The following is a 26,493-nucleotide window of genomic DNA, read 5'->3' on the forward strand; positions in this document are numbered from 1 at the left end:
GGCTGTGGACCCCCGGCGCGCATCGCCGTGCTCCAGAGGACCTGCCCGCCCCACTCGGCCCTACAATTCTGTGGTGATTTTCTACCTCAAGTTGGGTCCTTCTGGGGTTGTGCAGGTTCTGGGGTCACTTACTTGGTGGGTGTTACTGGTCTGCCATATATGAGTTGCTGTGTTCTACAAGGAATGGTGGAGGACCTTGGTAGTCCTGGTCTCGGGAAAGAGGAGGGGTGGGTGGGCAGATGTTGGTGTTTGATCCAGGTGGGGGAGTGTTGTTGTCACCTGTGTCTGGGGGCTAGGAAGGCTGGTCCAGGGAGGTCCCTGTGTCTGGGGGTTAGGAAGGCTGGTCCAGGGAGGTCCCTGTGTCTGGGGGTTAGGAAGGCTGGTCCAGGGAGGTCCCTGTGTCTGGGGGTTAGAAAGGCTGGTCCAGGGAGGTGCCCCCAAACTCTGCTGATGGAAGCCGGGACTGCAGGCTGTGCTCCGTCCTGCCTCTGGGAATAAGGGCATCACTGAGACCACCCAGTCCCCAAACCTGTGACCTCTCAGTACCTGCCACAGCCAGCAGAGGGTGATGGTCCGTGCAGTGCCCTGCTGTTTGGGGATCTGTGTTTTGAGGTATGGTTTCATGTAGCTGAGTCTGATCTTCACCTTGTCACCCTCTGGCATCAGCCTCTCAAGTGTTGGGAGGGACGGTGGGCACATGGCATATCTGGGGCTTACATGTAGTTAGTTTTCTTTTAAAAAATGTTTAGAGGTCCTGGGGAGGAAACTAAAAAGACCTGTTTTCCAAAAATCCTGAAGAGTTCAGAGAGGGACCATGCTTTCCCCTGGGCTACACGGCAGCTGTGCAGATCTCCAGAGCCCTAGCTGCCATTGCCCTTCCCGACCCAGTGTTCACCTGGCCCAGCCTTGGCGATGACTGTATGAGCAGCAGAGTGCTTGTCACCCAGAGCTGATCTCAGCAAGAGCCCGACTGTGTCCTGCAGAGTTGTGTGTAAGGTCTTTAGTCACAGACACCCCTCCTGAGGGGCATCCGCTTGCCAGAACCCACACTGGTCCTGTCCTCGCCACAGGTACTGTGGTCTCACATTCTTCTCTAAAAATGCCCTGAAGTTGGCATAGCATACACATCTTTCTTCAGACATTTTCTTAACCTTAGAGACAGGGTCTAGGCTGACCTTGGGACTGCTAAGTTCTGGTGAGCCTCCTGCCTCAGTCTCCTGGGTAGCTGAGATTTAGAGCTTGCTGTCATGTCTGGATTATATGGCAGTGCTGGCAATTTAACTAACTGTATGTTGGGATGGGGGTGTGCAATGGTGCATGTCACTTCTCTCCTTCCTTGTGGGTCCCAGGGATTTAAGTCATCAGGCTTGGTGGCAAACGGTTGTGCCTACTGATCCATCGTGCCAACTCAAGTACTCTAGGAGTAGAAGGGCTTCACTGGGCATCATGGGCTGCGGCAGCTGCCTTTAGAGGCTGGGTAGAAGATCCCGTGGTGAAGCCCGCCTGTCATCCCGAGTCACAGTCTGAGACCAGAGGATCCTGAGTTCAAAGTTACCCTCAGCTATGTGGTAAGTTGCAGTCTGGCCTGGATCTGAGACTGTGCTTCAAAACAAAGGGCTGGAATGATGGCTTAGTGGCATAGAGGCTCACAACCACTTGTAACCCTAGTTCTAGGATATCTGATGCCCTCTTGTGGTCGAGAGGGCATCAGGCACATACATGGTTCACAGACACACTTAGAAAAATAACTTTAGGGGCTGGAGAGATGGCTCAGAGGTTTAGAGCGCTGACTGCTCTTCCAGGGGTCCTGAGTTCGATTCCCAGCAACCACATGGTGGCTCACAGCCATCTACAATTCAACCCGGTGTCCTCTTCTGGCATGTAGGCAGAATACTGTATATGTGATAAATAAGTAAATCTTTTTTTTTTTTTTTTTTGGTTTTTCGAGACAGGGTTTCTCTGTATTGTTTTGTAGGCTGTCCTGGAACTCACTCTGTAGACCAGGCTGGCCTCGAACTTACAGAGATCCGCCTGCCTCTGCCTCCTGAGTGCTGGGATTAAAGGTGTGCGCCACCCGGCCGATAAATAAATAAATTTTTAAAAAAAAATAACTTTAAGAAAGTGGGTGGTGCTCAGTGATGGTGGTGCACGCCTTTAATCTCAGCACTCTGGAGGCAGACACAGGCGAATCTCTGAGTTTGAGAGCACAGCCTGGTCTACAAGAGCTAGTTCCAGGACAGCCTCCAAAGCCTGTCTCGGAAAACCAAAAAAAAAAAAAAAAGGGGGTGGTGGTGGTGGTGGTGGTAACTCACACCTATCATCTCGGTGCAGAAGACCAAGGCTGTCTCAAACAAAGCATTTCCTGACCCTCTGACCCTTTCTCTGTGTTTGTAGTAAAGCAACGAGGAAAATGGCCAGGCATCTCCTGGAGTCTGCTGCAGGCAGCTCAAATAGGCACCATCTAGGACTCCTCCCCCACAATACCCTTACAAATCCCTAGGCTGGCCGGACAGTGGCGGCGCACACCTAGCAGTGGGGAGGCTGAGGCAGGTGAAGTTTCAGGTTACAGAATAAGAACGTGTCTCAAGGATTATGTAGTTGTTTTGTTGTTTGTTTTTGCAAGACAACAGTGTAGCCCTGGCTGTCCTGGAACTCACTCTGTAGACCTCACAAGATCATTCTGCTCCTGCCTCCGGAATGCCGGGTTTAAAGGGTAAGAGTCAACATGTAGGCGTTTTAACACATCCCAGCAACTCACAGTCTATTAAAAACCGTCTGCAGGTGAGCAGTAGGGGAGCGACGGTGGACGCTGGTCATCAGATGGAAAAGCACCAGAATATTGTGCAGTCCTCAAAAAGGACAAAGCTCTGGTGCATCTTAGATTGATGTCCCCTGAAAACAAAATGGCAGTCAGACCTCAATGGCCTCAGGATGTGTGACCGCACTATGAAATGCCCACAGGGACATGCGATGGCTTGGAGGGATGAGGAAAAGCTGCAGATGGGGACCAGGCTGGCATCGTGAAGGAATGCCGGGCGGTGGTGGTTGCGCAACATTGGGCACGTGCTGAGTGTCGCGTTAGCGAGTGTTGTTCATTGGGAAGCGAGCGCGTGGCATGTGGGAGCCTCATCCTGTTACCGAACTTTCGGCTCTCTCCGCGTCGCCCTGGCCGGTCCCGATCCGGCAAGGCCGATTTAGCGGGGCCCAGCAACCCGCGCGCACTTGGTTTGCATGGCCACGCCCACCACCCCTGTCAACAGACCCCACCTCCGCCGGCGGCGCGCAGGCCCAGCCCGCTTCTCGCTCCCGACGGATCTGCGCAGACTCCACCAAAGGAAAGCCGGAAAGCAATGTAGAAATTCCCGAGTAAAGGACCTGAGGGGTGGGGCTAGCGTGCGTCCACGTGTTCAAGGCTTATGCATATCGCGGGGGCGGGGCCGGGAGGGGGCGTGCGGAGGCGGGGTTTGGAAGGGGAGGTGGGGCCGCCTGCGGTTATGAACTTGTCGGGTGCGGGGCAGACGCGGAAGGCGGTCGGGCCGTCCGGCCGCGCTCTTCCGAGTGGCAAAGTCCTGGAGGTCGGCTTCCGAGATCCAACCTAGCGCGGCGGAAGCGATCCGGCTTGTCTGCGGGGCCGGGGCTGCTGAAGGCGGCCGCGGGAGCCTGCGGGCCGGGCCCCCACGCGGGGGAGCGAGCAGACACGCCCACGGATGACGCAAGCCGGCGGGGCGGGCGTCCCCGGAGCTTGGAGGCGTGGCCAAGCGTGCGAGCCACTCTCCGCTGTCGCAGGGCTGAGGGAGCTGGCGCGTGACGACCAGAGGAGTGGGGCGGCCCCGCGGGCGGGAGGCGTGGCCGGGAGGCGTGGCCGAGAGGGTAGAGGCGTGGCCGTCCCCGTGGGCTGGCGCTGCGAGCGCGAGGGGGCGTGGCCGGCCTCTCCGAAGTGACGCAGCTCGGCGGCGAGCGGCGCGACTCAGACCCCGCTTGGGCTTTGGGATGAGGGGGCGGGGCTGTATCCGCCTCATGAATAATACAGGACCGTCGGGAGGGCTGAGCGCGTCTGAGCGTTTGGGGGCGTGGCCGCCCGCGCACGCGCGCGGGAGTTGTTTTTTTTAGGGAGGGACGGGTCCTTGAGAGCTTGGGGGCGTGGCCAGTCCGCAGCGACAGACGCTGTCCTGCCGCGAAGACTGGCCTCGCGAGACATTTGGGGCGTGGCCAGTGCGTAGCTGTCTGTGCGGCGCGTTCGCAGTGCGTGGGATAGGCGTGGCTAGTCTCGTGGTGGATAATGCAGCGAGACTCGCAGTCCCCGGCACGCGGGCGTGGCCCGCCGTGCTCGCCTCAGGCTGAACGTTGGTGAACCCGGTTAAACAGGGCGGGGAGGGGCGTGGCTGCGCGGGCCTCATGAATAATGCAGCGCGTCGGAGGGGGCGGGGCGGGGCCGGCGTGCGAGCGCAGTCACCGAGGAGGGGGGCGGGGGAGTGATGGTTTCAAGATGGCGGCGCTGAAGGAGGATCGGAGCTACGGGCTGTCGTGCGGGCGCGTGAGCGACGGCAGCAGGGTGTCGGTGTTCCACGTGAAGCTCACCGACAGCGCTCTCAAGGCTTTCGAGAGCTACCGGGCGCACCAGGTAGGCGGTTCGGCGTCCTGGCGGGCGGGCTGCGCCGTGGGGTCCCCCTGCGGGACTTGTGGGGGCAAGGCCGCGTCCGCACCTGGCGACACCGTGGCCAGCCCCAGTTACGTCCTTGAGGGTGAACCTGCTTTGTCTTCTTTTATATGTAGAACAGGTTTTCCTGTGTAGCCCAGGTTGGCCCTGAACTGAAGGCCATCCTCCTGCCTCAGCTTCTTCCGTGGCGGGATGACAGGCGTGCTTGGGCTCACTCTAAAAGGGGTGGTGTAGATAGAACCCTACTTGCTGGCCCAGATCCTGCCACCTCCGGTCAGGACGTCACCGTGGGCACTTTTGGACGAGGCTGCGGTGTTTCCTCAGAGACTGAGGAGGTGATGTTAGCCGTGGCTCTCGGGGGGAGACCGCTGTGGTCGGTGAGGCCTTTGGTACTGCCTCCTGGCTTGGGGTGGGGCTGGGGACCCTCGGCGTGCCCCTCTCCGGCAGCACCCCGTGTCCACTGGGACAGAAGTCGCAGGTCCTCGGGACGTGGCTTCTGGGCTGTTGGGTCTGTGTCTGGGACGTGCGTTTGCCTGTGCTGGCGCAGGGGGTGTTGACGCGGACGAGCGAGCCGAGAGTAACTAGGAAGGAATGTGGTTTTCTTCCTGCCTGGGACATGCGCGGTACCATTGGCCAAGCTGCGAATTTCTTCCCATTCAGAGTTCTGGGGAGTCTACCTCTTCCGCCCACCCGTCTTCCCATCCCTTCTTTGAGCCACTTCCTGCCTGTGCCGGGGTCTCAGTTTCCTCCTTTCTAGAACAGGTTCGAGTCTCTTTGGGAAAAGATTAGTTCTTCCCTTGTCAGGTTTCACACTGAGGCAGAAAGCGCCCCTGCAGGTGAGGGTACTAGGGTGCTAGCCACGGGGTGATGGGTCCAGCCACTCTTCCTGGTTGGAATTCCAACCTGGAGTCTTTCCCCTTGGGCCATTCTGACTAGTCCTGGAGGGTCAGGGCTTTTCCCAGAATCAGCTGGGCCAGCCATGAGTCACACTGTCAGGTGGACTTGGTACCTGGTGGCAGTGACTGCCCTTGCTGTGCTGCCCCAGCCGCTTTCTCTCCAGCGCCACCGTCACACTGTTATTTTTATTTTGGGTGTGCGTTACATCCCCTAACTAAGTTTGGCCTTCCTCATGTGAGGGTGCTTGTGGAGCTACAGGCCACTGTGCACGCGCCCCGAGGAAGCCAGCTGTGTCTGGCCACATGATGACCGACCACGAGGGAGCCTGGGCAGTGTGGCTGGCAGCATTCAGTTTTGGGGCAGTCCAAAACTGAATGTTTATCTGGAAAGCCGACAGGGCACTTAAGTGGCAAGGCAACTTTGAAGTTTCATCTTTTGTGAGCATTGGAACCTCGCTCCATCCTAGTTTGGTCTCAAACTCATGGCTCTTAAGTGCCAGAATGGCAAACAGGCACCCACCACTAGCCCAGCTCCAGAGATAGTGTTTAATTGTTCAAGACAGGGTTTCTCAGTGTAACAGTCCTAGCTGTTCTGGAGCTCACTCTGTAGCCCAGGCTGGCCTCGAACTGACAGAGATCCGCCTGCCTCCCTAGTGCTGGGACTGAAGGTGTGCGCCACCTGCTGTTTGAAGTACAGTTTTCACTACATAGCCCTGGCTGTCCTGGAACTTGCCAGGAACACCAGACTCACAGTTAGGTGCACCTCTAACTCTCAGAGATCTTCCTGCCCTTGCTTCCAGGGTGCTGAGACTAAAGGTGTGTGCCACCATGCCTGGTTCCAATCTCATCTTACCGTCTGGGCATGGAGGGGCTGAGGCAGGGTAGCTGGATATTTGGGGTGGTGAAGAGACCCGGGTGAGAAGAGAGGTTTGGGTCATCAGCTGATGCCAGCCCCTTCTGTTTTCCCTGCTCTGAGTGAAAAGCGCCCTGCACAGGCCAGGTACTTTTGCTTTCCCAGCAGCTGGGTCTCGAGCTTGCCATGGGGCTGCGCCCCCAGTTCTCGCCCGTCCGTCTTCATAGACTTAGTCCCTTCTGCAGCCTGAGCTGGCTGTCAGCTCAGCACTCTCTGCCTTAGCCTCCCTGTGTTGAATTGACAGCCCACCCCAGCACAATTGTATATTTTATTTTGAATTGCTAGGAGCTTTCTCTTAACTTTGGGTGTCCAGAGCAGGGGCTTAAAAGAAACTGGCTGTGGGATGGCTGTGTGGCCTAGGGAAGGAGCTGGGCATGGCTCAGTACAGGGAAGGGAAATGTGTGGTCCCGGTACCGGAACAGAAGGCCGTGCCAGTTCAAGGCACAGCCACAGGGATGACCGGAACTCATCCCACCTGGAACTTGGGGCTTTTTTTCTTCTAATGTAAAAACAAAACAAAACAAACAAACAGAGGCAAACTGCCTGGGGTCCCAGGGCTGGGTAGGATTAGGCAGGAGGGTTAGGAGCTCAACGCCAGCCTGGGCGAAACAACCTAAAAAAAAGTTCCCAAGGGCTGGAGAGATGGCTCAGAGGTTAAGAGCACTGGCTGCTCTTCCAGGGGTCCTGAGTTCAATTCCCAGCAACCACATGGTGGCTCACAACCATCTGCAATTCAATCTGATGTCCTCTTCTGGCATGTAGGCAGAACACTGTATATGTAATAAATAAATCTTTAAAAAAAAAAAGTTCCCAAACCAAACTGGTGCTGATGTGGCACTTTATCTGTGTGTTTTGGGGCACAGTGGGTGTGGCTTTTAGGAGAAATAAGGAAGTGTGGTCTCCTCATCCTTCCAGGACAGGGGTTGCTGATGAGGCATGCCCCTGACAGCCGTGAGATGGCCCCTGCTCCAACCACTGCAGTTCATCCTCGTTGGCTAGGTGGGCTCTGTGGCCACATACCCTGTCCTTGATGGAAAGGCACAGAGAGGTCAGGAGAAACTGAGGGTTCGAGCAGGGTCCACACAGCAGAGCCTTGAGAGGCCATGAGCTAGCAAGGGCCTGACTCCTCCAGTTCCAGACCTTTCTTGGGTTTGCAGGGTTCCACTTCCTCTTGAGTCCCAGCTTCTACTGAGATTGGCTGTTACCTGGATTCTGCTGTGGCCTTGTGTCCCTGGGCATCTGTCACTTGTCTGGGCCTATCTTGCACTGTCCTCCCTAGCAAGAAACACCCTCTTGTCAGCATAGGGCCGGCCTATGGGCCCAGAGGCAGACATAAGTCCCTCATGTTACACCTGATGATCTAGAATCTTCAAGAGTTGGCAGAGATAGGCAAGGGAGATCCAGCAGGGTAGATGTCAGTAAGGTTGTGATGCTCAGATAGGACTGAGAAGGACATTGGAGGCTCTGCTCACTGTGTTGCACCTGGGGAAAGCTGAGTATGGGACAACAGGAGCCCACTTAAGCTTGCACCTTCCTTGCATGGCTCCCCTGTCCACGGGGACTCCAGCCTTTTGGAGTTGCTAGGACACTACCCTGGATAGAGTGGGACAGGGCTCCCCCTTTGTTCTAAGGCAGATGAGCCTTGAAACACATCACCAACCCCTCTGTCCCAGGCTTCCTGTCAGTGCCCAGGGACCTCAGGCCAGTCTGCCAGTGCTCCTAGAGCAGACTCAGTGACTGAGTGACCATCCCACCTTACTGCTGGTCTGTGGTGTACCCTGTTTTCAGAGAAAGCTGAAGTGCGATGGGATCTCCTCCTCTTGCGCCCTGCTTGCCCTGCTTGCCCATCCATCCCAGTCAGCCCCATCAAGGAGCAGTGCCCAGTCTTCAGGTGAGGGCACGGTGGTGGCTCTAGAGGCTGAGTCACCTCTCAGGATCTCTAAGCACAGGGGTGGCTCAGGAGCCAGGCATCCAGGCCTCAGAAGGACTGCGGTTCTGCCAGGCAGGGTGGAGCACGCTGGTGTGGGCATCAGGAGCACGGCAGCCTTGTGCCTGTGGTAGGTGCTGGGTGGTGCTGAGGCTGAGTCCCACTGAGGACTAGAGCAAGAGGGAAGCAGCCTGGAGCTGGAGTCTGGGGGGTGTGATGGGTGTGTGCCGAGGACCTGGCTCCTCCCTGGCCACTGTGACCCTTGACTGTGCTTCCGGTTGCCTGACTGTGGCCACAGTGACTGTGTGTAAACATGAGGCACTCGGAACCCACCCCTCTGTTGACTCATCTGCAGGCCAGAGTTCATCACCCTGCAAGCAGTTTTGACAGCACACTGGATTGTGACATCCTGGTGGCCTTGAGGGAGGAACTACCCAGCATGGAAAACATGGCTACTTTTCCCTACTCCCTCTGCTAGTTTCTAGACTTAACCTGGACCTACAGAAGACCCCAGGATGGGGCTAGCAGGTGGTGGTTCTGCTGGTTGACTGGGTGCTCTGGGTCGCGTAGGTAGATTTGTGTCAGCTCTGTAGCCCCGTGGGTCACTTGGAGTATCCCCAGGTGACCTCATGTTAGTGTGTAGGCAGGTGAATATTCTGTTTTCATTCTTTTTCTTCTTCCTAGACAGGTGTCATGTAGCATAGGCTGGCCCTCTCCCCTGCTTCCCAAGTGCTTGGGTGACAGGTGTTTGCCACCACACCCAGCTGGTGTCCAAATAGGCCATCCTGAGGAGACTGTCCCGTACTCATTGTACAGCCTTGTGCTCTAATGACATCCTGGAGGCAGGAGCCTTGCTGGCCAAGGGATGCATGCAGCTCCCTGCTGAGTAACCAGGCCCAAGGGGTTGTGGTGGGCGCTGGCATCCAGGTGGTCCCCAGAGTCCCTATATGTCTATTTGCAGCACTTGATAAACCTTGTCTCCTTTTTACTGTGTGCACAACTGGCATGGAGGAGAAGCCCACAGAAGACATTTGTGACTGTCCCTGCAGCCTGTGGGGCATGCCTATCTTCTCCACCCCCCAACCTCCTAGACAGGGTTTCTCTGTGTAGCCCTGGCTGTCCTGGAACTCACTCTGTGGACCAGGCTGGCCTTGAAAGCCCAGAGGTCCGCCTGTCTCTGCCTCCTGCGTGCTGGGGTTAAAGGGGTGCGTCATCCCCATCACATATCCCCCCGCTATTTTTTTACATTTCAATCCCAGTTCCCCCTCCCTCCCCTTCTCTCTCCTCTCCTTCCCCCATCCCACGTCCCCTCTACTCCTCAGAAAGGGTAAAGCTCCCCCTAGGATGACAACTAAGTCTGTCTTATCACCTTGTTGAGGCAGGACCAAGTCTAGGCTGAGCAAGGTCTCTCTCTGTCCATAGAGAATGGGATTCACAAAGTCAGTTTATGCATTAGTGTTAGATCTTGGACTCACTGCCAGTGGCCACATACACTGCCCAAGCTATACCGTTGTCACCTGTATTCAGGGGTCCCAGTTCAGTCCTGTGCCAGTTCCCCAGGTAACAGTGGCTCTGATCAGTTGATTCTGTGGGTTTCCCTATCATGGTCTTGACTCCTTTGTTGATATTTTTGCTCCTCCCTCACTTTGATTATACTCTGGGAGGTTGGCCCATTGGTTAGTTGTGGGTTTCTGCATCTGTTTCCATCTGTTTCTGCAAGAGGGTTCTAGCTTCTCTGGGGTTGTGGATTGTAGGCTGGTTATAGTTTGCTTTGTGTCTGGTATCCACTTATGAGTGAGTACATATATTTGTCTTTCTCTGGGTCTGGGTTACCTCACTCAGGATGGTTTTTTCTAGTTCTGTCCATTTGCCTGCAAATTTCAAGATTTTGTTGTTTCTTACCACTGCCTAGTACTCCATTGTGTAAATGTACCACATTTTCTTTATCCATTCTTCAGTTGAGGGGCATCTAGGCTGTTTCCAAGTTCTGGCTATTATGAATATTGTTGCTATGAACATAGTTGAGCAAAATGTCCTTGTGGTGTGAGTGTGCCTCCTTTGGGTATATGCCCAAAAGTCACAGCCACATACTCTTGATGGTCAGAATCCCATGGGATTTTGTTTCTTTGTGCCCTGGTCATAGACAATTTATTGTCCCTTGAACCTTAAAGCCTATGTGGTTGACCACCACTGAACTTCACCCCAGCCCAAGCATTCCTGGTTGGTCTGTGTGTTTGTTTTTAATCTTTATTTTGTGTGAATGGCTGTTTCTATCTCTATACCACTTTCGTGCCTGGTGCCAGATGAGGGCGTCAGATCCCTGAGATTGGAGTCACAGATGGCTGTGGGCCGCCATGTGGTGCTGGGACTGAACCTGGGTCCTCTGCAAGAGCAGCTGGTGCTCTGGACTGCTGAGCTGCTGTTCAGCCCCTCACTCCCAAGCACTAGCGTGTCCAGGTAGACAGCCTCCCACTGCACCTCCCACTGTGCAGTGCACGGCTCTCCCTGTTCCTTGGTCAGACATATATGCTAGGTAGGTGTGCGGTCCTGGGGATGCCTGCTGTGGGAACCTTGAGTAGCGGCAGGGTTATTGTGCTTTCCTAGTGACCACCAGTGTTCTGGGTGAAGGTTTCCCGGGGAAGGCCCATAAACTCAGAGACCTGTGGTCTCTTGAGGAGGAGGCTTAGTGCTAGGTGCTGCTGCTGTGACCCTCAGGAGAGGTACACGGAGCGGAGAGAGCCAAGCTGGACGCAGAGAGGCCCGGAGGAGGCCATGGCAGAAGCTGCAGGGCCTGGGTTGGGACAGTGCCCCAGGAGCAGGCTGGAGGACGAGTGCCTGAGGCCTGTCTGAGAGGAAGGTGGGTATTCCCTTCCAGGTGCCGGGATGACTGGTATGCCTTTCTTCCCGCCTGCCTTCCCCTCTTCTTTTCCTTCTCTCTCCCTCCTTTTCTTTCTCTCTTAGCCTCTCTCTCTCTCTCTCTCTCTCTCTCTCTCTCTCTCTCTCTGTCTCTCTCTCTGTCTCTCTCTCTCTTTCTTTCTCTTTATGGAGATGGAACCTCAGGGCCTGGCCATGTGTGTGGTGCATGGGTGTGTGTAGGAGTTGGTATTTTCCTTCCACCACACAGGTCCTGGGAATTGGACTCAGGGTGACAGGTGCCATTACCCACAGTAAGCACCGTGTATGCAGTTTGAAGGTGGTTTGAATGGGTGTGGCATTTTCGAAGTAGCCTGTCCCTCCTGGTTCTCAGGTGACTCAGCATCAGATGTCAGGGTCAGCACATTGCATTGGCGTTGACTGGCCCAGTGGGAGGGGCTGAGCCCAGGGCTGGGGGTAGAGACTTCTATCACCTGGGCAAGTTTGACTGGAAATGCAGAGAAGGCAGCTGGAAGACAACAGTGTCTCTTGGGCCACACCTCTAGCTGTGTGTGGCAGCCCACCCAGGACTCTGAGGTGTGGATGCAGTTCCTAGAGGTCTAGTAGCCCTTCTGGTCATCTTTTGCAAGCAGGACCAAGCTCAGGACCAAGTACCTTCTCCCTCTCCTTCCCCTTCCCCTCCCCATTCCTGTCCTGATCTTTCTCTGTAGATCAAACTGGCCTTGAACTCACAGACTTCCTCCTGAGTGCTGGGATTAAAGGTGTGTGTCACTGCCACCAGGTAGGGATAGCATTCTTGATATGCTCTGCTGAATTCTTCCCCAGTGAGTATCCTACATACTTAGAAAGGGTGTAACAAAGCCATGTCTCCCTCAAAAAGCCAAGGGACAGTCGCTGGTTCTGGTTCTTCAAGGCCACTGTGCCACCCAGGGACATTGGTGTCTATGGGGGCATCAGAATGGTGCATGTCTGATTTTAGTGAAGACATGGCCCTGCTCTTACTAGCACTTTGTTTCTGAAGGCAGGGTGGCCAGTACTGTGCCTTTCATGCCCATTCCACAGATCACTCAGGCAACAGGATGGTGGCCTCCTTGGGTGCCTGCATGACTCCCTCTGAGCAGGTTACAGGCCATAAGAAATGACCAGAAACTTTTGAGAAGCCCTGTGTTGTTTTCACAGTGTGCATCCTCACTCTGGGTATGTGAGATGCTTTAGTCGCTACCTCCTAGCCATCTTGCTGCTTTTTATTTGTTTGTGTGTTTTGAGAAAGGGGCTCTCTACAAAGCCCAGGCTGTCCTTGAACTAATTGTTAGACCAGGATAGCCTTGAACTCATAGAGAACCCCTTGCCTTTGTCTCCTGAGTGCTGGGAATGCTCCACCACGCATGACCCAGGCTAAGCTCAGATGTGCATGTTCTCCTCTCACCCAGTGCTGGAATGACGTGATGGTGACTATCCCTGCAATTTTCCCTTAGATTTATCTTTATTTATTTTGGTATTTTTGACATCGAGTTTCTGTGTGCAGCTCTGGCTATCCTGGAACTCACCATGTAGACCAGGCTGGTCTAGAACTCAGAGATCCACCTGCCTCTACCTCCCAAGTGTTGGATTTAAAGGTGTGTGCCACCACAGTTGTTGTCTTTATTTGTAAGTAAGAAAAGGTGTGTGTGTGTGTGTGTGTGTGTGTGTGACATGTGAAGTGTGAGTGTATGTATGACGTGTAGTGTGTGGTGTGTGTGACGTGTGTGTGACATATAGAGTGTGTGTGTGGTGTGTGTAACGTGTGTGCGTGCGCACCAGTAGAATGCAGATGCTTTGGACCCCTGGAACTGGAGTTAGAGGTGGTTGTGAGCCACCTGATGTTGGTGGCAGGAACTGAACCCAGGTCCTCTGCAAGAGTAGTCAGTGCTCTTAACTGCTCTTCCATGTAAGTTACCTCTTATACTTTTCCTAGGTTTTATTAGAAGGGGTGTGTGTTTGTGTGTGTGTGTGTGTGTGTGTGTGAGAGAGAGAGAGAGAGAGAGAGAGAGAGAGAGAGAGAGAGAGAGAGAGAGAGAGAGAGAGAGAGGGAGAGCATGCAATGTGTGGCAATCAGAGGACAACACTGTTGAGTTCTCACATCTTCATGTAGATCCTAGGAGCAGGCCCAGGTGGTCAGGCTTGAGGGCAAGCACCTTTACCATTGGTGGCTTGGGCCACGTGAGAGGAAGGTCCACATGACCGCACTGGCTTAGCGAGGTGGTGTGACCACTGCCCATTGCTGGAAAAGGTTTCCAAGCCAGGATCCGTGAGATACAAGATGAGTAGGCTTGCGGAGAGCCTTGGTGACCCTATAGCCACAGAGGTGGAGAAGGAGCTTAGTCCTCACAGTTTCCCAGCCATATAGCAGCAGGGTTCTGTTTTCTGATTGGCCAAAGGCCCTGGCAGTGTCCCTGCTTGAATGCAGATTCAGCACTCCCAGCCCCTTTGACTAGAGGTTGGCAGTGGCCTCGGGCATGGTGCTGGCCTTTCCTAGCTATGGAAGAGAAAAGATGGCCTATGGGGAACTTAGGTTTCTCCTGGCTGGAGCAGCCCAAAGGCCATGAAGCCAGGAGCTGCCCTCTGGGGGTGTTGAACAGTTGGGGCAGCCTTGGCTTCCGGGCCTGCTTGTTTGTGTGTCATCCCTCCCCCTTGTTCCCTCTCCTAGACTGGTCTCATGTTGCTGGCTGGGGGTTGAGTGGGAGGAGGGGAGGAATCAGAGTTTCTGGGATGGCATCTGTGGGCTGTTGGGAGAAGCCCTAGCCTCCAGCAGGGGTGTGTGGGTACACAGGTGCACATGGGTGGTATGACTGCACTGTCCTGCCCTGCAAACGCCAGGTCAGGCCCCTCAGTTCACCAGCTGACCTGGGCTGAGTCCCTCTCACCTGCCTTTCCTGGTGAGTGCCAGCCTTCAGGCCCTCCTTGCCTCTCCCAACTGGTTTGGAGGCACTTTCTCTGTCTGTCCTATGCCCCACTTCCCTCACACAATTTGTTGGGTTTTTTTTTTTTTTTTTTTTGAAATGGGTCTTTCTATGTAGTCTTGGCTGTCCTGGAACTTTCTGCATAGACCAGCCTGGCCTCAAAACTTAAAAGAGATCCGCCTTCCTCTGCCTCATCACGTGGTTCCAAGAACTAAACACACGTCGCCAGGCCTGCAAGGCAAGTGGGACTCTGGCTCCTCTCTCTCTCTCTCTCTCTCTCTCTCTCTCTCTCTCTCTCTCTCTCTCTCTCTCTCTCTCTCTCTCTCTCTCTCTCTCTCTCTCTCTCCTCTCTCTCTGTTGTTTTGTTGTTGTTGTTTGAGACAGGGTAGTCCTGGCTGTCCTGGAACTCACTCTGTAGACCAGGCTGTCCTCGAACTCACAGAGATCCGCCTGCCTCTGCCTCTCTCAGTTTTTAGGGGGTTCTTATGCAGCACAGGCTGCCCCAAAAGTTGAGGCCCTCCTGCCACAGTGCTAGATCACAGCTGTGCCACCCCCACCCCCACCCCGGCTCCTTCCTTCTTGTTCTTAAACAGTGGTTTTTCAAGGAAATTATGCTTCCTGCTGTGGACCTCATGGTCCCCCACATCCGGTGTGACTTCAGGCACCGGCAAGGCTCTGGCATGATGAGGACACTGTTATATCCACAGTCAGTCCTGAGGCTGGAAGGTGGACAGGACCCCAGGTGTCTCCTGTCCTCAGCTTCTTCTGAAGGCTTGTCCCCAGAATCCTGATGGTCCAGGACTGTGTCCTTCTGTGGACTGCCCTGTTTCTATAGGGTCCTTACAGCTTCTGCTCTCACAGCTAGGGGGAGGGAGCTTAGCCCCTGGTCTGCTGCCTCCCTGCTCCAGCCCAGTAGCTTGTGCCTCTGTAGGGGAGGGTCAGTGGTCTGCAGGGTGGCTGTCCTGCGCTAGAGCCCAGCACCTGGGGCAGCTGGGGCAAGTGTATGTCTGTAAGAGCTGAACTCCAGAAGACTCCTGGGGCGGCGTCTGCGCAGGGCCCCTGCTTTCCAGTGGTAGGAGCTCCCTGGGAGCTGGGTGAGGGACTGCAGTTAGAGGAGTGTGTCCCTTTCCTGGGTGAGGGCGGGCAGACTGCAGTTAGAGGAGTGTGTCCCTTTCCTGGGTGAGGGCGGGGCAGACTGCAGTTAGAGGAGTGTGTCCCTTTCCTGGGTGAGGGACTGCAGTTAGAGGAGTGTGTCCCTTTCCTGGGTGAGGGACTGCAGTTAGAGGAGTGTGTCCCTTTCCTGGGTGAGGGCGGGGCAGACTGCAGTTAGAGGGCGGGCAGACTGCAGTTAGAGGAGTGTGTCCCTTTCCTGGGTGAGGGCGGGCAGACTGCAGTTAGAGGAGTGTGTCCCTTTCCTGGGTGAGGGTGGGCAGACTGCAGTTAGAGGAGTGTGTCCCTTTCCTGGGTGAGGGCGGGCAGACTGCAGTTAGAGGAGTGTGTCCCTTTCCTGGGTGAGGGCGGGGCAGACTGCAGTTAGAGGGCGGGCAGACTGCAGTTAGAGGAGTGTGTCCCTTTCCTGGGTGAGGGCGGGCAGACTGCAGTTAGAGGAGTGTGTCCCTTTCCTGGGTGAGGGCGGGCAGACTGCAGTTAGAGGAGTGTGTCCCTTTCCTGGGTGAGGGCGGGCAGACTGCAGTTAGAGGAGTGTGTCCCTTTCCTGGGCTCTATTTTTGGAGTTGGCATGAGGCACCCACCGCTTGTTCCATGGAAATGTGCTTGGCTCGGGACATTTGAGATGGGGAAGGGACAGTGGGGGCTTGTGCCAGCCTGCCCCAGGATCCCAGCTTCCTTAGAGGAGGGCAGGGACCCCTGGTCAGGGACCCTAACCCCCCCATGACAAGGCTTCTTTGTTGGTGGCTGTCCATGGGCCGGAAGCCAGCTGTGCTGAGCAGGCTGGGGTTGGGGTCTGGCCTCTCCATTGTTGTCCCTTCTCCCTTTGTCACAGCTCTCCCCCCAGGGAGGATGCCCTGTTTTCTCTAAGCTAGGAAGGCTAGGCTCCATCCCTACAGAGCAGGGCTCTCCAGAGCCTGGTATGATTGACAGGGCCCTGGCCACTACTGCTGTAGCTCCACAAGGTGGAGAAAGCTCTTGTCTTCAGGGGACCGCCCAGGGTCCTGGCCTGACTCTGCACCCTGGGGGCAGATACTTCCTCCCTCTCTTTTCCTTCCCATTCTCCTCTATTGTGTGAGTGCATTGAAAACTGGCCACCTTATGAGGTGACTGGAATGGTTAGTGAGGATGGCTGTAATCTCCTGAGGCAGTGTGCCCATCCTCTGCCACAGTTCATCCAAGGAGGTGGCCTACAGCTGGGAGCCTGAGGGCTTTAACAGGTGACCATGATTCTAATAGCAGGATCTGGTCCCCAGCCACCTGCATGCCAGGTACTTTATCTAAGGTGTGGCCTCACAGGGCAGCAGCCTGGCATGTACCAGTAGAAGCTGCCTACCCCCATGCATCTGTGACCCAATCTTGGAGGTAGACTAGGCTGAGGGCCAGGGATGGGCCCCTCAGTCCCAATGCTGTACATGTCGACTTTGGACGTCCTAGAAGCTGAAGGATAAGTTGGTGGGAATATAGCTCAGTTGCTGAGGGGCCTTTGTGAAGTGGCCGTAGGAATCATGCTTGTAGCTCTCCTGGGATAGGCTGATCTAAGCTGTGTGACTGTCCCTCTGCTTGTGCTTGACAGACAAACGGGGGGCAGCCAGGTGCCTTTGCTCTGAAGCCCAGGTTCCTGCCCTTCCTTGGGAGGCAGATGGACACCGTGGCTGACTTGAGACAGGTGATAAGGGGGTGTGTTGCTGGCAAGGCTCACTTCTAGACCAGAGGCGTGGCCGTCACATGGTTTATTAGTCCTACCCTCCAGAGGAGGCGCTTGGAGCCACTTCAGTCCCTCTGTCTCTGCTGTCCTGTGACAACTCGACCCTTAGCCACTTGTGGTCAAGCAGGAGGCCAAAATGATGTGTACTAGCAAAGGTGACAAGGATGTCATAGTGCCCATTGGGACTGCCTACAGGCTTGCTCTACTGTTCTCAGCTGAGCACATGAATACAGGAGAAGCCATCTGAGAGGAGGGCTGAAAAGCGGCTCAAGGGACAGTCAGTACTGACCTGTGCCTGGGCCCTGTATTACCTGGACACACATGTAACCTTTGATGGGAAGTGTTCGGTGCTTAGAATGAAACACTAAACGGCATAAACATCACCACACTCATAGCCTGGGAGAGTCAGTGGCACTGCCCTCTGCTTCCAGCTGGAAGATGGCTCAAGCCTTTATTACTCAAAGAGGCAGAGCACTCTCTGAGTTCAAGCTAGCTTGATCTACATAATGAGTTCTAGGCCAGGCAGGGCTGCACAGTGAGCTGCTGTCTCTGAAAATGTGTGTGTGTATGTGTGTGTGTATATTGGGGTTATGGGGTCACTTGGCTCTTCCCTTCCACCTTTATATGGGGTGTGGGTAGCTTCTGGCTTGTGTAGCAGTTTACACACTGAGCTGTCTCTTGGACCTCTTTTGTTAGTTTTTTGAGATAGGGTCTCACTTTGCTGCCCAGGCTGCAATTTGTGGGATCCTTGTGCCTCAGTCTGCCCTGAGCTGGGATCCCATGTGTGTACCGCCACGCCCAGTGGACAGTGGAAAGCCTGGGTTAGGCTTTCCCTTTGGGGTAGGTGTGTCTTCCCTAAAGGCCTAGGTAGAGGCAGGATGCAGCTAGATGGTTGCCAGAGCACAGCATGGACAGGCGGTGGGGACAGCTCGCTTGTGGCTGGCACTCTTCTCCACATGCTCCCTTGTCTCAGGCTTCTCACAGTAGGCCCACTCCTGGGCCAGCCACTGCAGTAGCCACTCTTCGTCACTGAGGCAGGACACCGACGGGAACTCAGCAGTGCTCTGTTTTGGCTCTTGAGTCTCGTGGCTGAAGATGTTTGTTATGTGGTGGCAGGAGCTGTGACTGGTCACACTGTATCAGTGGATAGAAAACTCAGCTCAGGCTACCAATGGGGCTGGTCTACAGAAAAGCCTGCCCCTAGCTTCTCTTCCCCAGCTAGACCCTACCCTTAATGACACAGTGACACATCACATCCAAACAAGCAGAACCACGTGCGGTTGTTTCTTTGAGATTGCTGAGTGCCCAGCCAGAAGCCCCTTCCTTCATGCAGTCCTCACTGACTGGAGCGGCCCGCTGCTTTTGAAGCAGGCTCATGTAGCCAGACTGGTCCTGAACTCTGTTCTGTGGAGGGCGCCTTGCGCTTGCATCTCGCTCCTCTGAGTGCTGGGGTGACACTTGTGTGCTTTCACCTCTGGTTGTCCTTTTTGCTTTTTTTTTTATGCTTATGTAATTTGTGTGTGTGTGTGTTTACTCTGAGTTTGTGTCTGTACACCATGTGTTTGGTGTCCTCAGAGCTCAGAAGAGGGTACGGGGACCCTGTAACTAGAGTTACAGATGGTGGTGCGTCTATGTGGGTACTGGGAACAGAACCTGAGTCCTCTGCAAGAGCAGTAAATACTTTCTCTCTCTCTCTCTCTTTGGTTTTTCGAGACAGGGTTTCTCTGTATTGTTTTGGAGGCTGTCCTGGAGCCCTCTCTGTAGACCAGGCTGACCTTGAACTCACAGAGATCTACCTGCCCACCTGCCTCTGCCTCCCAAGTGCTGGAATTAAAGGTGTGCGCCACCACTGCCCAGCTCTTTCTTTCTTCCTTCCTTTCTTTCTTTCTTAAAGATTTGTTAATTATGTTTACACTGTTCTGCCTATATTTCTGCCTGCACACCAAAGGAAGGCACCAGATCTCATTATAGATGGTTGTGAGCCACCAGGTGGGTACTGGGGATTCAACCTGTGTCCTCTGGAAGAGCAGCCAGTGCTCTTAACCACTGAGCCATCTCTCCAGTCCCCCCCCCTCTTTTTTTTTTTGAAACAGGGTTTTTATGTATAGCCTTGACCTGGAAATCACTCTGTAGATCAGGTTGGCCTTGAACTCACAGAGATCCACCTGCCTCTGCCTCCCAAGTGCTAGGCATGCACTACAACCACCTGGTACTTTTGAGACAGGGTCTTACTTTGTAGCCCAGGCTGGCCTGCCCCTTCTATATACTGGGGATACTGGGTATGTGTCATTATGATCAGCCTATCCTGTTGTATTATACAATTTATTCCTCTGCCCCATGACCCCCTCCCCCAATCCACATACCCAAGGTCATCTTTGTTTTCCACTTTTTGGACACTTCTTTAATCCCAGTACTCATGTGGTTTGAGACCCACTTGGTCAGCATTGCACAGTGAGCACTGTCTTGGAACAGAACAGAGGAGGACACCTTTTATGGGCGTCTTCCATCCCTTAGAGGCAGGCACTCTCTCACTGCGTGTTAGCCCACCAGCTGCAAGCACATTACCTGCCTGTGCTCTTCTGGACATAGAGTGCTGGGGTTGTAGATGCCTGTGCCTGTGTTCCTCTGGGCCATCTCCCTGGCCTGGACTATGCTTTTGTTTTGGTGAGGCAGGGTCAGAGCTACCCTCTAAGTTGCTGTTGTACAGCTGAGACCTTGCCTTGAGTTCCTGATCCTCCTGTCTCTGCCTGTTGAGTGACTTGACTTTAGGTGTGTGTCACCATGCACCATGAGACGGCTGCAGTGCTTCTGTGTCTAAACTCCCAGGGCAGTGTAGGGAGTGAGCTTTTGGGTTCTTGAGTCAGTGTCTGCCATTTGTCTTAATGAGACATTACCTGTGGCAATTGCTGTACCACATTCACACGGTGGTGCTGAGAGCTCCCTGTCACCACATCCTCACTGGCACTTGGCAGTGTTGGTAGCTTTTGGCCATTATCTCCCAGTTATGCTGTGACTCCTCACCATGATGGGCAGAAATGTGATGTCCCAGCCTACAGTGAGAGTCCACCTCCCGCCTGCTGGCACTTGGGCTGCCTAATGGCCAAGGCACGGAGTGTTCAGCAAAGCTGCTTCCTACCCTTGACCTCAAGCCAGGAAGATGGCTGTTGCCACAGGAAGAAGTGTGCCTGGCTGCTGCATGCCTGGTCTCTGCGGGTCCTGCTGTTGCGAGTCCCCTGAAGGGTGGTGCTGCCCTGCTGAACTGTCTGAGCCTCAGTCCTCTTGAGTGTGGAGCACATGGAGTATTGACGAGGCCTGCCTCCCCCAGTAGACTTCAGCTCTGCCTTGTCCTTTGTCCTCACCCTTGGCAGCTCCTCCCACTCAGTTCTCCCCTGAGGATCCGGTGACACCAAGGCATCTTCCTGTGGGACAGGTACCAGGCTCATGGGGACCATCCCAGAACTAGTGTCCTTACAAGGCCCTGCCCGCCCTGGCTGACAGTGTGTCAGGATCTTCTCCATAGCGAAGTGCCAGTTAGAGACAGCTAAGCCAGAGGCTCTTTCTGTCTTAGTGCTAGCGAACAGAAGGGGGTGAGCTGCAGTGTGGATTCCGGCCAGTCCTGCATTCCGGAGCTTGTGGTCACCTCCTTTAGAGACCCATGAATGTCCCCCAGAGGGTGGTGTACCAGAGGCCAGCTGTTCCCCAGATTAGGAAAGCAAATAGGTATTCCTGTGTACAGATGGTGTGCGTGCGCACAGAGTGTGGGTAGGTGGGAGGGCCATAGGTGTTGTGATGGCAGCTTTGTGTCTGAGGTGGGACAGGGAAGGCTGTTGTCTGAGAACCAGCCAGCAGGTTACAGGACTGTGTCCTCTCTGACCCAGCTGCACCTGGTGATTAGGGGTCAGAGGACACCAGGGCTGCATGTGTGATCAATGTCATTCATTATATGCCTCTGCTTAGCCAGACCTAAGGGTCCCCATGGCAGACGGTTAGTTCAGGCATCAGTGATGTTAGGATGAACTTCTGGCATTTGTGCCCACCATACCTGCTGTCCATGGGATACTGTGATGGGACAAGGTTACCAGTAAGCTAGGGGTCAGCCAGGTAGGTAGATGGTTGCAAGGAACAATATAAACAGGGACATGGGCCTCACAACTGTGGGAGTGCCTCACAGAGCACCAGTGCGGGTGCCTCAGGGCTTCAAGGCCAGGCTGGCCACTGTCCAGGTGTTTGGGCTGAGGTAACATGTCCTGAAGAGGTTTCCTTCTGAGGATACCTGGGAAGCTGTTGGAGGAGGCTGATGCTAGTTGGTGGCACCAGAATCTGAGATCTGAGATGATGGAGGCTTGAGGCTGACAGGTGTGCGTTCCCTCAGTCTCCTCGTAACCTGACCCGATCGGTAAAACTGTTGAGAAACTTCAGAAAGTGAGCTTCCCAGGAGGTCACAGAGGATCCCGGCTGCCTCCACCTCATGCTTGTCTTGTCACCTGAACATCAGCCCATTTTTGAGTCCTGGTGAATGATAAACGGCTGCAAAGAGAGCTGAGGAGTCTAGCCTGCAGTCCTCCCAGCCATCCCCATGGCTAGTCACCACAGACAGCTTTGCAAGTGCTGGTGACACAGGGACAGGTACCATAGCCCACCTGATACTGCGTCTTAGCAGAAAACCTGTCTTTCCTCATGTTTGAGTTGGGCCTGCTTGCCCTAGCTGGCTTTGGGTCAGATCATAGCCTGCATTGTGAGGACCAGTGGGTGCAGCTGCCTGAGCATCTCTGCTCCCTCTCTGAACTCCCACAGCCATTCTGAGCAGACTCTGGCAGCACGACCTGTCACAGCTACCTGAAGGGGGAGGGGGGCAACGGGACCTGAATGTGCTCCAATGTGCTTGGCTCCTGGGACACTATATGTGGCTCTGTGTATGTGTGTGTGTGTGGGGGTCAGCCATCTTCCTGAAGAAATGCCATCAGGCAGATGCTTGGTCTCGGCTTCTGCACAGACTGACCAGAGATCATAGTATGTCACCTAGAGATAGGACAGTCCCTCTCCCCACTGATGTCACTGTTCATGTAGGCTCTGCTGGCCTCCAGTATGGTGACAGTGCGCAAAGTCCTTGCTGGGTGAGGGGTAGCAGCAACTGGAGCTGAGCCTGTCAGACAGCACGTGGTGCCTCCACCTCGACAGCCTGGCCACTGGGGTGGACACCGGTGGCTGCCATGTGTCTGCATTTGAGGAGGGGGAGGAGCAGGCCAAGTGGGGCCTTGGGTTGGAGGTGAGTCTGGGAGGTGCCCTCAGGCAGCCAGGCCTGCTGGAGGTGATATGTTGTTAACAAAGTTCTCAAGTTCCATGCAGGGAAAGAGTGGGGTCGAGTTGCAATATCCAGGTGAGGTCAAATGGTGTGTGTGGCCAAGCTGGGGTTGCTCAGGGGTAACAGAGCTTGCTGTCCTGTGAGGCTGGTCCTCACACCCTCATCCCGCCCTTGTCTTCTCTGTGCTTGTCATGTGGTCAAGACTGGGGTGGGCCTTTCCATTTAAGGGGGTACAAAGTGCCCTGATTGTGGCTGCTGATTTGGTTGTGGTTTCCTCAGAGACTGCCCGATGCCCTACAGGAGTGGTGCAGGAATGGCAGGGTCCCTTGGGTGAAACAGGCCACTGTGTTCTATGTGCTTAGCAGCGTCTTTGGAGGCAGAGCTGGGTAATGTCCTGACTGTGGCATGATGGGTCAGTGGGCAGGAAGTGTGCTGCCTGAGAAAGCTGCTCTAGAGGAAGGCACAGCTACTGCAGGGATTGGGTTATTGGGAGACAGTTATAAAACAGGACTTTTCAGTATGTAGTGCCTCATGCAGTTCAAGGCCAGCCTGGTCTACATAGTGAGTTCCAGGACAGCCAGGGCCACATAGGTGAGACACTGTCTCAAAACAAAACAAAAAACAACAACAAAAAAGGAGGGGTTGGAGAGATGGCTCAGCAGTTAAGAGCACTGGCTTCTTTTCCAGAGGACCTAAGTTCAATTTCCAGAGCCCACATGGCAGCTCACAACTGTCTGCAACTCCAGGTCCAGGGGATCTGACACCCTCTAAAAGACATGCGGGTCAAACACCAATTCACATAAAAACTTTTTTTTAATTAAAAAATGAACAAACTAAACAACAAAATACTAATAAAACATAGCTTTTTAAAAAGAATAGGTTTTGCCAGGCAGTTGTGGCGCATGCCTTTAATCCCACTACTTGGGAGACAGAGGCAGGTGGATCTCTATGAGTTTGAGGCCAGCCTGGACTGCAGAGTGATCTCCATTACAGCCAAGACTATACAGAGAAATACAGTCTCAAAAAGAAAGAAAGAAAAGACAATCTAGTGTCCCTGTAGGAGATAGACAAGAAGAGGGAGTGACAAAGATTAAAGTGACAGTTACAGGGAAGGATGCTAGGTGGAGCTGCCTCTGTTTCAGCCCAGTGACACTGACCCAAGACAGGACAGGTTTTGATGTTTGCAGTTTCCAGGGCAGAGGCATTTGTTACACAGCCACAGATACCATGCACTGTGTAACCCAATGGACAATGGGAAAGGACACATTCACAGGTGTCTCCACCTCGACAACCGGCCCACTGGGGCGGACACCGGTGGCTGCCATGTGTCTGCATTTGAGGAGGGGGAGGAGCAGGAGGAGCAGGCCAGGTGGGCAGAAAATGAGTCTGAGGGGCTTGACAGCAGGTCTGTACTCTGGGTAGGCAGCACGGCCACTGGAGTGCTCCTGCTCCACTGCCCAGGGTTGCAGGAGGGAGGGTGGTGGTCCCTGCTGGGTTGTCTTCAGTTACAGCTTTAAGAGTGCAGGGCAAAGAGACAGGCAGGTCTCTGAGTTCCAGGACACTTAGGGCTACACAGAGAAACCCTGTCTGGAAAAACAAACAACAAAAGAGTCTCCTTTGAGATGTTACATTGTGAGCCTGCAGTCCCTCCTTGAGTTACATTATGAGCATGCCTACTGAGTGAGGGGTCTGACCTGCTCAGGTGACAGTGAGAGCCACAGCTGTGGGCCTGCTTTCCAAGCTCCAGTCATTCACGTAGAGGCACCATTCCCAGCAGGGTCCACAGCCTTGGTGACCACACTCATCCTGCCAGGAAGCCTAGGGAGAATTCCTTAGCTGCATTTCTCAGCAGGCTGGGCTTTACTGGAAAGGAGAGGCTGCCAGGAGGTCTCTGGCTAGGGCTCAGTCACTGCAGCCCTCCCTCTCCAGACTGCATGCCTCTGAAAGGACAGCCTGTGGCCTGGTGCCCCAAGGAGTGCTGAAAGAAGGGATTCACGCCCTGCTTTCCCTGGTACCTGTCCTGGATGGGGGTAGGGTGTAGATGGAGTGCCACTCTCACCCAGCCTTGTCTGGCTCGAGATCTGATCCATCCTTCACACACACATTTGGTCTTTGCAGCCTTGGGACCAGTGTCTCAGACACAGCCCTGTTCTTCCAGACTGAGGGTGCTGCCCCAACATAACTGTCCAGCTGGAGCCACACAGTCTTCGTAGCCATCAAGTTGAATTATGGTATATATGCCTTTCAGATACATGACACCTTTTCTTTTTTCTTTTTTTGGTTTTTCGAGACAGGGTTTCTCTGTGGCTTTTGGAGGCTATCCTGGAACTCGCTCTGTAGACCAGGCTGGTCTCAAACTCACAGAGATCCACCTGCCTCTGCCTCCCGAGTGCTGGGATTAAAGGCGTGCACCACCACTGCCCTGCTATTTATTTTATTTTTGTGTGTGAATGTATGCTGTGTGTGTTGAGGTGCCTGTGGAGGGTTCAGTGTCCCTGGAGCTACAGACATTGGTAGCTGCCCTGCGTGGGCACTAAGAACCAAACCCCATCCAAGAAAGATGAGTAAATGCTCTCAGCCAGGGAGCAAGCTCCCAGCCCCTTGTTTTTTCTTCCCCTTTGAACAATGTGTATAGGCACGTTTGCATGTGTGTCTGTCTGTCTGTCTGCACCATGTGCATGTCTGATTGGGCAGAGACCAGAAGAGGGTGTCAGATTCCCTGGAGCTGGGGTTTAAAAAAAAGTTGTCAACTGCCATGTGTGTGTTGGGATTGAACCCTGGTCCTCAGGAAGAGTAGCCAGTGCTCAGCCATTTCTCAGTCCACCCCCATTTGTTTTTGAGGCAGTTTTTTGTAGCCAAGACTGGCTTCTAACTCACTAGATAGGCGAGGCTAACCTGATCTCCTGCCTCCTCCTCTCAAATGCTGGGATTACAGGCGAGTACCACCATAGTTTATGGAGTGCTGGGGATTGAACCCAGGGTCTTGTGCATGCTAGGTGAGCCTCTACCAGTTGAGCCCCAGCCCCTTGCCTGTCTCCCCCCCTTCTTCTTTCTGAATCAGGGTCTCCTGTGGTCCGTGTGGACTTTTCTGTGGCAGCCACCAGAACCCTGCATTTGCTCAGGAAAGGGTCCCAGTCTGTCTTCCCTACAGTCCCCAAGGCGGGTCAAGATGCTGGCTTCCCTCTGCACTGAGGGAGTGCCTTCCCCACCCTGGCCTTGCAGTGCTGAATATACTTGTGTAAGCTGTCCCCCTGCCTCACAGCTTGCATAGACATTTTCTGTTGCCTCATCTAAGCTGCTCTCTGGAGATGAAGGGAGGATTCCAGGCTCTATGTCCTCATGTCTGCCTTTGTGTAGGGGGTGTGGGGGTGGGATGTCTTGGGACCTGTTCCCACTACATTGACCTGTCCCAGGAACGGATCGGTGCTGAGGGCATCCAGGCCCGGTGACCAGGACATTCATCTCACTGCCCCATAGGATCTGAAGCCAGCTGGCTCTCAGCCTCTTGGTGTGAACCCTGCTGGTGCTGTCAGCCAGATGCAGTGGGCCTGCCAATACTCCGGCTCACAGCTGTGTCCTCTGCCAGAAGTTTGGCTTCAACAAGCTTCAGGAGTGACACCCGTCCCCAAAGAGTATGGCTATTACTGCTGCCTGCCTACAGCACATAGTCAGGCTTGTTAATGTGATGGGACCAGGAAGGGTGCCACCTTCAACCCCCCGTAGGGATACTGATGTGACCCCCTTAGCCACCCTTGCTCCTAAGGCCACGAGGGACCCACCTCCCACATGCACCTGGGGCCAACTGGAAGTTGCTGAGAACTCACAAGTATCACACTTGGCTGTCACCAGGCCCTAAGACTTCCTTTATTGCTGTGGAGGTGGCACCATAAATTATGGGACCCTGAAGGCAGCAGCCAGATGGAAAAGCAACCCTGGACTGAAGCAGGGCAGGTTCCTGCCAGGATAGCCAACTGTCTTATGCTTCCATATCACTGTTCACTCACACAGGGCAGGAACCTGGAGGCAGAGCTGATGCTGAGGCCATGGAGGGCGCTGCTTACTGGCTTGTCCCTTATGGCCTGCTCAGCCTGCTTTCCTATAGAACCCAGA

The 26,493-nt window shown here is 54.4% G+C and overlaps 1 protein-coding gene across 1 annotated transcript in view; it reads left to right on the forward strand.

The window, feature by feature from the left end:
- Positions 1–4,457: 4,457 nt before the first annotated feature.
- Positions 4,458–26,493, forward strand: part of Ell (elongation factor for RNA polymerase II) — a 42,097-nt gene continuing 20,061 nt past the window's right edge. The window contains exon 1 of the mRNA XM_005086125.4: positions 4,458–4,621. Coding sequence (XP_005086182.1) covers positions 4,487–4,621 — 135 coding nt within the window. The 5' untranslated portion in view covers positions 4,458–4,486. The remainder of the gene's footprint in view (positions 4,622–26,493) is intronic.

This window comes from Mesocricetus auratus, unplaced genomic scaffold (genome assembly GCF_017639785.1).
Source record: "Mesocricetus auratus isolate SY011 unplaced genomic scaffold, BCM_Maur_2.0 Super-Scaffold_6731, whole genome shotgun sequence".
In the NCBI taxonomy this organism is placed as follows: Eukaryota; Metazoa; Chordata; class Mammalia; order Rodentia; family Cricetidae; genus Mesocricetus; species Mesocricetus auratus.